The sequence below is a fragment of the Ceratotherium simum genome, chromosome 18 (assembly GCF_057802395.1).
Source record: "Ceratotherium simum simum isolate JZ-2026a chromosome 18, ASM5780239v1, whole genome shotgun sequence".
NCBI lineage: Eukaryota > Metazoa > Chordata > Mammalia > Perissodactyla > Rhinocerotidae > Ceratotherium > Ceratotherium simum.
The window spans coordinates 32,138,448-32,151,551 of record NC_141917.1 but is presented as its reverse complement, the minus strand read 5'-3'; the positions used below and the strand labels follow the sequence as shown (position 1 = coordinate 32,151,551).

At 37.0% G+C, this 13,104-nt stretch overlaps 1 protein-coding gene across 3 annotated transcripts in view; it reads left to right on the top strand.

Annotated features, from left to right (window-relative positions):
* FYB1 (FYN binding protein 1) overlaps window positions 1-3,279 on the top strand; it is a 158,137-nt gene extending 154,858 nt beyond the window's left edge. For all 3 annotated transcript variants that reach the window (XM_004422761.3, XM_087443225.1, XM_014781599.2), the window contains 2 exons: window positions 391-422; window positions 1,087-3,279. In XM_004422761.3, coding sequence (XP_004422818.2) covers window positions 391-422; window positions 1,087-1,109 — 55 coding nt within the window. In that variant the 3' untranslated portion in view covers window positions 1,110-3,279. The remainder of the gene's footprint in view (window positions 1-390; window positions 423-1,086) is intronic.
* Window positions 3,280-13,104: the final 9,825 nt, after the last annotated feature.

Below are 13,104 nucleotides of genomic sequence, written 5' to 3'. Positions count from 1 at the left end.
TTTGAATTAGGGCCCCCAGTGCAGTATTGTGCCATGATTTTTCAAACACTTCTTACTAAGCACAGCTGTGTGCTAGGCCCACGGTTGGGTCTAAAGATGAATAAGGCACGGTCTGTGCTCTAGAGGCATGTTTCCATTTTTCTATATATCTATGATACAGAATAGGTTGTGGGGATTTTCAGAATGACACAAAGGATTAGATTAAATCAACGAAAGGAGATACAGATGAATATGAAATTTCTTCCCACTTATAAATGCATCATGTGTACCTTCTCACCCTTATATGCCTTGTGTCATATAAAATCATATTATTAACCTTTTAATTTAAATATTGCTTTAATGTTAAGAAGACATTTTCTTTAAAATAAAATTTTTTTTCTGCATTTACAGTGATGGAGAGATCTATGATGATATTGCTGATGGTAAGTCTCATACGGCAGCCACCACAGAGAACAGTAACAGTGAATTTACTGTTCTTACAAATACTAAAAATAGCTTGCTGGATTAATTAGAGCTTTCCAATCTGATCAGAATTTGAATCACTAATACCTTGGTATAATGAAAAAAATTTATTTTTCCACATGACTGGAAATCAAGAAATAATCTCTTATTTATTCTCCTTGAAAGCAGAAGTATGAAAATATTTGGTGAATTTTTCATTTTAACATGAATCTTAATTGATGCATGAATAGTAATAGCTTTTATCCACAAAAATATGTGTACTTGGGCAATAAGTGGGTACTTATTTCATAATGTATAATACTCACTAGTATTCTCCAAGCTTCATGTATTTCTAAATTATGTTCTAAAAAATTAATCTCAACTGAAATGAAGCATAGTGTTAACCATGTTGCCTTTTAATCTCCTTTTAAATTTATGATTCTCATTGATATTTAATATTTTCAAGCTCATTCAGAATGACTACCAAAAAGTACATTTAACCAGTTTTTCATAAAGTGAACCAATTCTACTTTTTTTTTTATCCTAACCTGGGAGAGTATGAATCACCCACATTTCCAACTTTGGAACACTTAGGGGGCATGTGTTTTATATAACTATATTTCAATTTGTGTTTTTTCCTTCCAGGTTGCATCTATGACAATGACTAACTCTCAGCTTTGGTCACTCTGCTATGTCCATTTGATGTCAGTATGAAGTCTGGGTTTTGATTGGCGAATGTTATTGTGTTCATAGAAAAATGAATGCACAAAACTACTTATTACCATTTGTTATAAACTTCTGATTATCTTTAAAAGTTTTGAAATTTTGGACTTAGAAAGTGATCTCTCTGCTTAAGCAACATCTTGAAAGACTGCATCAATGAGATGTAAGAATTGTTAAAAATCCCATTTCTGCCTCAGCTACAATTATGAAGATGCTTCTTTTACCCCATCAGTTGACAACCTCCCTTCCTAGAAAAAAATCATTTGAGAAGAAATGACTGTGTTGTCTAAAGAACTATAAGGAAGAAACATAAAGAAATACAAGAAAGAAAATTTTAAAGCATTTCACAAGAAGGAAAACTTCGTTTGCCCTTCTAATTATGATCGTTATCTTATATTTTCTATTCAAATTATCTGTCTTTAAAAAGGCAGAGCTGTCTCCTCTCTTGCTAGTGAGTTAAATGTTTTCAAAAATTATAGAAGTATCAGAAATTGTATATAAAGTTTGTCCCTATTTGTTAATTGTGAATATGTGGTAATTACCTAAGATTAAAACTATAGAAGAGTCTAAAATAAGTTTTCTGTTTGCAGCATCACATGCTAACAGTATAATTCTGTATTCTGTTTAAATTTCTGTTGTAACTAGAGTAGATATGAATGAGGACTACCCTAAAATGATGAAGACTGGAAGAACGGACTTTGAAATTAACTAGCCTTCTATTGCACCTCTTTACTTTGAAGACTATCTTAAAGGTTTTTGGTTTTGTTTTTCAAATACCTCTATGAAACTTTTTCTTTAAAACCACTTTACTGGAAAGTTGGCCAGTAGAGGGAGTACAAATTAATAACCCCTGGTGTTTGGACTAGAATGTTCCCTATTGACACATACTCATTCCCAAAGAAACCCAAAAACGGAAGGTGAAGCATTTGGGTTCCAAATGCTAAGAACACTAAACACTATGACACAAAATGTAAAACCCTAACACCCAAGAAAATAGCATATTAGGTAATTTTTTCACAACTTCCAAAACACGAAATGAGCAAATCTTAATGCTGGCTCTGCTACGAATGAACCATGATGTGATATTGGGTAAATTATTTATCCTTCCAGTTTCCTCGTCTGCAAATTACAGGATTAGGCTAAGTCAGTTTTTCCCAACTTTTTTACTATCAGTTACCTCAAACTTTTATAATTCTCCCCCTACCCCAGCCCTGTGTTTCAGAAATTTCTGTTTATTTTTAAAACTCATTGATTAAATAGTGATTAATGCATTATCCATGTTTTCATATTGTAAAGGCCCTTTGGAGCGTCTGAAGAGTGGCTCCATTGAACTGAAATAACTTCAGATAATTGTAAAAGAACTCCAAGCCTTCGTATGGGTAAAGTGGAAATTCCACTAGATGCATTGAAATTTGAAAATAGATCATCAACTTCTATTGCTCAATTTATAGTTTCTGGGAGTCTGAGGCCCCCAAATCGGAGGAATTTAGACCTCCTCCAATTATGAAATACTTGGATGTCTACTTTTTGATAGGGGAAGCCAGTATATGCTCACGTGATGAATTTAATACTAAATAAAATTACATGATCCAAAAGTACTTTTTGTTTGTTAACTTTGGTAAATATACATCATGCACTGACAGTATATTTCCAGTAATTTTTTTTCTGATTGCAAACAGTATAAATTCAATACAATGTCAATTTTTTAAATTCCAAATTAGATCAAGAGAATATTTTAGAGTTTTGGTTTATACACCACCAAACAGAGACACATATGCCTATGAAAGATTTATGTAATAGATAATTGTCTTAATATAAAAGATATATATGAAGTATTAATTTTAATATACTAAATATTATTTCTGTTATAGTTTTATGTATGGAATTTCATCATGTGAGAAGAACGACAAATAAATAATAACTTCAGAAGATAACTTTGCCTCTTACTTCATCAAGAAATCAAGGCCATCAGCCTTTCTCTCCCTCCTATAATTTGATCCCACATCTACAAGTCTTTCTCTGAGCCTATCATTACGTCTTTTTGCTTCAGCCTCAGAGGATGGGGTACCTTCTGTTCAAGACCAAACCTTCCACCGGTGCCCCTGATATTTTCCTCCTGTTTTGTGGTAGATATTGAGATAACCAAGTGCAATTCCCTTCAACTCCCTGCAACGTTCAGCCTTAACCCATATCCAGACACTATCCAAGAGAGAAAGATGTCGCTCCTCAGATTCAAAGCCACAACCTGTTATCCCATGTCTTCCTGCCTTGTCTGGAGTCTTCTTCCTCCACAATTAATTCATTCTCATTCCCTCTCTCTTTCTCTCTGTGTGTGTTTCTCTCTCTCTCTCTGTCTCACACACACGCACAGGCACACACACACACCTCTTCCCCATCCGTTTTTCCCTCCCTCCCTTCCTCTTTTTTATCTTTAACTTCTCCCATTGTGAAGATTCCCTCCTTTAAGGCAAACATACTCCTCTTACAAATATACCAAAGTCTTTCCTATTTGAAAAACAACAGGAAACTTTGCCTTTAATCCAAATGTGTCTCCAACTATAGCCCATTTCTATATTCCTTTTCTCATCGCATTGTCTTAAAATGGTAGAGTACATGTGGCAGCCAGGAGAATGTGCCTCACAGACCTTCCACCATGTGGTGCTCAATTGACCAAAGGCTCCAGCCTCTGCACTCTGAAATCCATCAGCACAGCTGTGCCAACGCCAGGCTTTCCACAGGCTGCTCCTGTGTAGCCAATCATTGAGCCAATGATCCTGTTCCTGAAAGGTACAGAAGCCTCTGACAGCCTTGCTAAACCTTCCTTACCCTGCATATCACTCTGAGAAGCTTCTATCCAACCATCTCTCCCTCCTCCTTTCTTTGGGGTCAGACTTGCATTGCTGTCTGATGTCTCCTCCAGCCTTCCTCAGCTCCCTCTTATTTCTTCTCACACGTATATGCCCCCCCCAAAAAAAAATTTATTGCGCTGTTACCCCATCTTGGTGTCTGCTTTCCAAAGGATCTGCACCGAACACCGTACAGCTGGAGAGTTTGTTTATAAAAATACACATCTTCCTCCACAGATCAAGTGAATCAGGATCTCTGGCGAAGGAATTTTTAAATCAATTTTTAATTAAATATTAGTTTAATGCTTAGCCAGGTTTGGGAAACCATGGTCCCTATTCCCCCTTGCCACATTCTCAAGTTATATTCAATCTTCAACTTACTGCAATTTGGTCTCTGCTACAATTACTCTAAAGTCATCTCTATGTATATATCCCACGTAGATAGTTAGTTGTGCTAACTCACAAGACTCAAAACTGAACTCATCATCTTTCTCCCTTTCAGTTGATGATCCTCCTGTAGATTGTATCTCAGTGACATGTCTATCATCCATTCACCCAAGCTCAAAACCCAGGAGTTGCTCTGCTTCTGTTCCTTTACCCCTTGTGTCCAATGAATCAGTAAACAGAGCTCCCAGAAAGTGAAGACTTTGTCTTATTCATTTTGTACTCCTTTACTTTACATGGTGTTTGAAGCCTTTCATTATATATTTGATAATGAAAGAATAAATGATACCTCTGCGAAGAATGTGTTAATCCAGTGGGCTGCCACTATAATTTTTCCTTAATTACTACTTCAAACTCCGTAAGAGGTTGAGCAAATTGATGGCTGAAAAATGCCTATTAGATTTATCAACATGTAGGTCATACATGACTTTTGAAAGACTGAGGAATTCAAGACCAAGCTGATTGCAACGGTTTCACCTGTTGGAAGCAGATGTTGGGATAGAGTTTGGAGTATAGACGTCATTAGGGATCAACATCTGTGAAAGGAAGGGGAGGAAACATGATTGTGCAGAGAAAGAAGTTGAGCTGTGACGCAAGCCCAACATCTTCAGCCAATGAGATGGGGGCCTCGGGAATAAATGCTACCCATCAGAGCTATCCCCCTCCAGGCCAAAATGGCCAGCCTTTTTACCTCCACCTCACTCATCACCACATGTGGGCCACCTTGGGAAGGACATGACCTTGTGCAAGATGACTCTGAAGCTGAGGCAGACCCTGAAGGAGGAGACAGCCAGAGGCAGTCAGTCTGCAGACCACGGTCCCCTCAGCTGGGCAGTAAGTCCTTCCTTGAAGGGGGTCTGGCAGCCCATATCCACAAATGGATTGAGAGGTAAATGGAAGGTTAGAAAATTGAGACAGACATGATAGAAACCTCTTTCCAGAAATTTTACTATAAAAATGAGGAAAATGGGGCCAGCCCAATGGCATAGCGGTTAAGTGCACACGCTCCACTTTGGCAGCCTGGGGTTCGCAGGTTTGGATCCCGGGCACACAATGACGCACCACTTGTCAAGCCATGCTGTGGTGGCATCCCATATAAAGTAGAGGAAGATGGGCACGGATGTTAGCCCAGGGCCAATCTTCCTCAGCAAAAAGTGGAGAATTGGTAATGGATGTTAGCTCAGGGCTAGTCTTCCTCAAAAAAGAAAAGAGGAACATGACACAAGTGATAGCCAGATGGGAAAATAAAGTGAAGAAAGGTCTTTTCTCTTTCTTTTTGGGGAATTGTTTGTTTGTTTTCTAAGACAGAAAAGACTTGAGCATATTCAAAAGCTGATGAAAAGGATCTAGTTGAGAGGGAAAGATAAAATCATAAGAGAGATAAGGGACAAAGAGCTAAGTTTCTTGAAAGGATAGAGGTTTGGACAGAAATAGACTACAAATTACAGATTTTTTTCCCCAATAAATTATTTCTTGTTACATCTATGAAATGCTCATTTTATTTAGTGTCTATGACAGCCAGATTCCATTTCTATTAGTAGCACCAAATGCCAGTGACAGGTCTAGTAGGAATGCAATCATAAAAACTTAATGCTGCTGCACACAAATTCCTTAGCATCTGATACTTTTCAAACACCGTGGCCAGGAACCTAGTAGGAATCTAGAGTTAAATTGTGATTTGGCTCTTGTCCAACTGAGAATGGTATTCAATACAGGCTGTTTGTAGCCAGGTTCTTATTAGCAAAAGAGAGCAAAACTCTTTGAGCATTGAGCACTGGACTATGCTCAATGGTGTAAAGATAATTTCCCAACCCAAAAAATCAGAATGCTACCAAGGAAAGAGAACCTGACCTCATGAAAGAATCAGGCAAGGTATATATGTATATATACGTATATATATAAGAGAGAGAGAGAGACCAAGGTATATTTTGTTTACATATTAAACACATAGTAATATTTCTCTTCTATAAGAAAAATATATATATATATTTTCAGTTTTCCTGAAGAATTTGGTCTTCTGTATTTCCTTGCTCACTATTTACAGAGACATTGGTAGAGAAATGGTTCTGTCCTAGAAGAAACATCATTGTACCAACATGATGATACATGATCATGATAAATGGCATCTGATATTCAGTTTTGTTATGGGGATCAATAGAAAATGGTGAGGACTGTGGCAAACAATATAAGCTTTGTCTACAGGAGCGAGTTGCTAATTATGCTAGGTATCTTCTGCTTGGCCCTCTGGATCCCCCTCTCCAACCTTCTCCATCCTACTCTGTGTCCCTCAAGACTAACCTCTTTGGACTGCCTCAAGACTTCCTTGACTTATAGCTTCCTGTTTCATTTGGCCAATGAGGAGCACCAGCAGGCAATCAGAGGGACAGAGAGTGAGGTTTGAATATTATTCCCTCAACTTCCTCCCTGAGACATCATGATGAGCTGGCTGTGTCCCTCACCCAGAGTCAGATAGGCTTCTCCACATTGTGCTGACTCTCTGGATTCTAGTGTTTCTCCGTCTTCTTGCTCCTTCAAGATTGCAACCACTCTCTGAGGTTACCAGTTCCAGGGTACTGTTGTTTACTTTGTGGTTTCCCTGCACACTGACCACACATTTGTAGACAGTGCTTTTATTAAGCCTTCCTCAAATTTCCCAGTTTGAGTTTGCCATTTGTTTCCCACCTGGGCCTTACTGATACATGACTCAACACTGATGAATTGATAGATTCTCCAATTTTTCAAGAGAAGCTGGATGTCAAGTTTTATATATATAGTTCCTACATTTTTTCTTTTACTGTTCATTCAACTTTTCCTAAATGCACTATTCAGACCAAACAATTATTGCTGTAGGCCTGATTTGACCCATGTGGTCAGTCTGCAATGTTAGCCATTTATGATGGGAAATAAATCAGATGAAGCACTGGCCACTCTGTAGCTACCCAACCTTCCAATAATGAGGAGCATTTTTTTGTGGGTGAGTGATGGACAAAATTTATTTAGTGTCTATGACAGCTAGATTCCATTTCTATTAGTAGCACCAAATGCCAGTGACAGGTCTAGTAGGAATACAATCATAAAAACTTAATGCTGCTGCACACAAATTCCTTAGCATCTGATACTTTTCAAACACCGTGGCCAGGAACCTAGTAGAAATCTAGAGTTAAATTGTGATTTGGCTCTTGTCCAACTGAGAATGATATTCAATACAGGCTGTTTGTAGCCAGGTTCTTATTAGCAAAAGAGAGCAAAGAGATACCTTCTATAACCACCAATGTCAGCCCCCTCATCTCAATTCTTGGAAATAAATCTTTGAAATATTGTAATATATTTCAAAAACTTTAAGTTGATGAAGTTTTATTCAAACTATCAAAGTAAGAGTTTTATGTAAACTATCTCTTCCCTTTCAAATTCATGATCTAACACATGTCACCAGATGCTGAAGCTTAACTCTCCATCATATCTCTAGCAGCAGTACTGAAAGTAAGCCTTTTTCAAGTTAGGATGAAATTTAGGTTATTGTACTTGAGGTAATATGATATGCTTGTCAGAGCTTCACCCTGAATGGTAGAATCTGTGTTAAGAAAAGCACTGAAATTCTGTTGCCACCCACACGCCTCAGGGGACCCAGAGTTTTCTTTTGGTTTCTTGTCTTTAATATGTACAGGTCTAAAAGAGGTACCCTAAGCTATGATGGTTACTAACCTCCAAGATCTAAATAAATGTATAGGACTGAAAAACCAAAACCACAAAGTATTCAAGGACACATAAAGGTTTTTGCGCATTCACCTAGAAGAGCAACAACACAAAAATCGCTGCTACTCCTAGCATAGCTGTAGAAATAGACGTACTAGGAAGGTTTCTTAGGTTGGGTCCCCTAGGAGCAGAGCTTGAGACGGAAATTCTGTGTGAGGGATTTGTTGAGGGGGCTCTCCCAGGAGAAACCTGAAAGGAGTGAGGAAGCAGGATAGCTCAGGGGAAGAATTGGGGCAAAGACGTGGATCCAGGTCCGGCCACGTGGCTTAGCGTTTAAGTGCGCGCGCTCCGCTACTCGTGGCCCGGGTTCGGATCCCGGGCGCGCACCAACGCACCGCTTGTCCGGCCATGCTGAGGCAGAGTCCCACATACAGCAACTAGAAGGATGTGCAGCTATGACATACAACTATCTACTGGGGCTTTGGGGGAAAAATAAATAAATAAAATTATAAAAAATAAAAAAAGATGTGGATCCAGCTGCAGCCCAGGCTCAGCCTGATTCCAGAAGGAAGCGCTGGAGCAGGAATGGCTCTGCTGAGCCATGCCACACTGGAGTAAGAGGGCTGAACTTGTATCCCCCCTCAGCAGTCATTGGCTACTGAAAGCTTCCTCCTCCCCCAACCTCAATCTCCTATGTGTCTCTGAGCAATATTGCTCCTTTGGGCTGAGGACAATTCTCTGGAGTAAGGTGCAGCTGTGAGCGTTAGCAGCCAATTCTTACAGCAGCTGAGGGATGGGTGTATTTGCCAGTAAAAGTTACCAGGGACAGATCCGACGTCAATTTTCTGTGGACATCGTGGTTCTTTCACCAAATAGGAAGAGACATAAAAGTGTATATTTCGTGGACCAAACACTAAAGCTGGCCCTCCTCACATCCTTAAGGTGTTGTCCCAGCCTGTGAAGGTCCTGTCAGCATTCTGAATCATTTCAGTTGCAACATCACCTAAGTCACCAAATTTACACTAAGTTGAGAGAGTCAGTTGAAAGGTGAATGTTCGTTATAAGCCTATTTATTACTATTCTATATCTTCTACTCATTTATTCAAATGGTAATATCATCCAATCTCAGTAGTTAAGTCAATTGTCATCACCACCTTCACCATCCATTAGCATTTATTGAGTGCTTACTACGTGCTAGGCACTACACTAAGTGCTATGGGCCTTGTTTCATTTAAACTTTACGTCAACCCTGTTGTCAGGCTCGTTTTACTATGAAAAAATGAGGCTTAAAGATGATATATGCTTTGTCCAAGTTACATGGCCAATGAGGCTTACACTCCACGCCCGAGGTCTTATTATTCTGATATCCTGCTTTCCATGTGTATATGATACTCACTTCTCCCCATTCTTCCTGAATAGTAAAATAAACCACAAAAAGCATGAAAATTATCAGTGAGAGAAAAAGAAGCCAGAAATTAGGAAAACTGTTGGCTCTTTTTCATTACAATACAAATGACAAACAGAAATGTTAGTGTTGAATAAGGTATGGAGCCCAGTTTCAAGAGAGAGACTTACAAGACTAAAATATAAATTTAATTACTGTTAGGTAAATTTGGGGAATGTGAGCTGTAAAGCCTACAATAACTTCAGAAAAAATAATGACAACATATTGTGATTGACTCTTCAACAAACATACCAGAATTTACATAGTCAGGGTAGTATTGTTCCCTTTAAAGTAGTGAATTGTAGGGATCTACATGTATTTCAATAGTTTATATAAGATTAAGTTTTATTATTATTATGCCGAAAAAAGGAGGAATTCCACCTTTAAATTTGCTTTTAGACTTTAGGAAAAATTTACTTTTAGTATCTTTGTTATCAAAAGATAATAAATGTTTATCCTTTGAAAGTGGATTTAATTTTTACAAACAGCCTAAAACCATTTAGAGCCTCATCTGGTGTATAAGGTGAGTGAACAAGCAGGGCAATACTCTTGTGAAATTAAGCTATGACCATAAGTTAATGACAGTTTCTTGTTTGTTATAAATTGCCTCTAACGTTTTTTAGTATCTAAAGATAAATTCCATTGAATATTTAATTTTTAAGTTTATAATAATAGCATAACAGTTTTCCATCTGTCCCTCAGTCGTCTTTTAAAAATGAATTTTATCGTTAAATAAGATATTATAAATACATTTAAAGATCCCTATGAACTTCATCCCAATTACATTTACTTCTTCCTTCCTTCTTTCCTTCTCAGAGAAAACCAGTACCTGATTTTGATGTTTACGTTCCCAAGCATTTCTTTATACTTTCCTTACATATGTATGTAGCTCTCAAAAATTTTCAAGTATTAGTTTTTATTTCTTAAAATTTGATATAAATTTATCACACTGTATGGACTTTTCTACAACCTGCTTCTGTCACTCCTCATTATGTTTGGGAAAGGTATAGCATTCTTTTGAATGAACAAACCATAGATGCTGAAGTCCATGTTAGACTGTTCCCAATTTTTGCTATCATAAACAATGCTACTATGGACATTCATGTCAGGGTTTCCCTGGACGCACGTATGAGGGTTTCTCTACGGCATGTACCCAGGAGTAGAACTGCTAAATGGTAGGACATATTTACCTATGAAGCGGAGGCATCCTCCACTTCAATAGACATTGCCAGTGGTTTTTTGTGTCTTATTTAAGAAACTCACCTTTAACAGCTCATGAAGATATTCTATATTTTTTTCTAAAAGTTTTAAAGTTTTGCATTCCGCTTTAAATTCTTTGAACCCACCTGGAAATGTGGATCTTCCCCCCCCCGAGATAAGCAGTTCCTCCAGACCATTTATTGACTGATCCAACTCTCTCCACTAATATGCAAGACCAACTCTCTATCATATGCCAAGGTTCTACTTATGCATGGGTCTGTTGTGAGACTCCTTCCTAGGACCACACAACTATATTTATTTCCACTATACTCATGCTGAGCATTGCTTGTTACTTGACCAGATAATTTCAAGTCTCTGAGCAAGTTCTACAGAAAATTTAAAGAATTCAATAGCTTCAATACGTTACTAAACGAGAATCCATAATAATTTTTAAACTCCTATAATTATAGCAGTAAATTAAAAAAAGGAATTACCACTCATAGGAATACTACAGGAAGGAGTTAACAAGAGAAAAGTAAAAAGACAAATTAGAAATTACAAAGCAAGTTCAGAAAAGTTAATGCAGAATATTAGACATAATTTGTGAAAACACAAAGTAGCAAAATATTCTTTTAAAAAAAACCATTTCTCTGACTCCATGTTGACCTTCAGACCTTCTCTGACCTCCAAGTGACCTTCTGGTTACTAAGTTTCCTAGGTGTATCTGGAAAGAGTGTACTGCAGAATAATGGAAATAGAAACTTCAGTCACTGGAAAATTTATTCCACTTAAAAATTGCTTTCTTATACAAAAGATTCTGATGAGTATACGTTATAGTGGGATCATCAAGAAAATTCTAAAATAAGATCTGAAAACCGCTGGCACCAACCGTGTAATGAGCCGTGGTCCCAGGACTCCTCTCCTGATTGACAGATAGCATGCCTGCACTGAAAGTGAATAAAAACTTAAGCAAACCACGTTTTTGAAGCTCTTTTCTAGGGATCCTCTTTACTTCCTCTTCTGTGCTCTCTCTTTTTGGTATGTCTCTTTGTAAGAAAATCAAGTTTTAACAACATTCATCAGGAGAGGAGTCTGCCTAAACTAACAATATTTAGAGAAGTGTGTTGCCATCTCCCACTACAAGGACCAGCTAGTCAATTTCTCCATCTATTTCTATCACTTTTTGTTTTATATATTGAGACTCTCTTATTAAGTATATACAAATTTATAATTTTAAATCTTCCTTGCAATTGAATCTCTTTTCATTATGTCGGGACGTTCTCAATCACTAATTATGCTTTTTGACTTAGTCTATTTTTCTCTGATATTAATACCAGCTAATTCAACTTTTTATCATCTTATATACTATTTCATCTTTTGATTTTTAACTTTTTTTTATTTTAGTGTATCTCTAGTAAACAGCATATAGTTGGGTTTTTTAAATTACTCTATTTCTGCCTTTTGAATGGTAAATTCACAATTAAGTAAAGCATTACATCCATGTAACATTCTTAGACTCATTTCCTATCTTGCATTGCCCTTTGTATTTGTCAGGTTTCTTTCTGTGCTTCTTTGTTCTCTTCCTTGTCTTTTTGGGAGACTGATTTATTTCTTCCTTTACTGGTTCTCTTAGTTCGTTCCCCCCACCCACTCCACTCATGTGCACGTTCTATACTCCACTTGCTCTTCTGTTAGTGGTTATCCTCGTATTTTTTTCTGCATACTTCACAAAATATAAAGTTGATCTTAACTTCTCCCTCAAATAATATAGGAGCTTTAGAACAGTTTCTAAGATCACCCACTCCTAAAAAACAAGCTATTGTCGTCCAGTATTTTCTTTCTTTCCTTTTTAATTTCCAATATTAAAATATTATTATTAAATGCAGACTATTTTTGTTGAAATTCGTCTACATGATTTATAAATTTCTTCACTTATAATTTTTTCTTATAGACCATTTTCTTTCCAAGACCATTTTCTTTTTCTTGAAAAGCATATAATGAAAGCTCCAATAGACAAGTCTTTTGGTGGTAAACACTCCTGTTTTTTGATTATCTAAATATATCTCTATTTTCCACATTATTTAAAGATAAATTTTTAGGTATAGAAATTTTGGTTGACAGTTATATTTGTTTACCACTTTAAAGATCATTGTCCTCTGTTTTCTGGCATCTATTATTTCTGCTAAGGAGACTACAATTATCCAATTGTAGTTCCCATAAGTTGTTTCTCTTAAGATCTCTTTGTCTTTAGTGTTCTGTACTTTCACTATATAGTGTCTAGGTGTGGATTTCATTTTATTTATCCTGATTGGT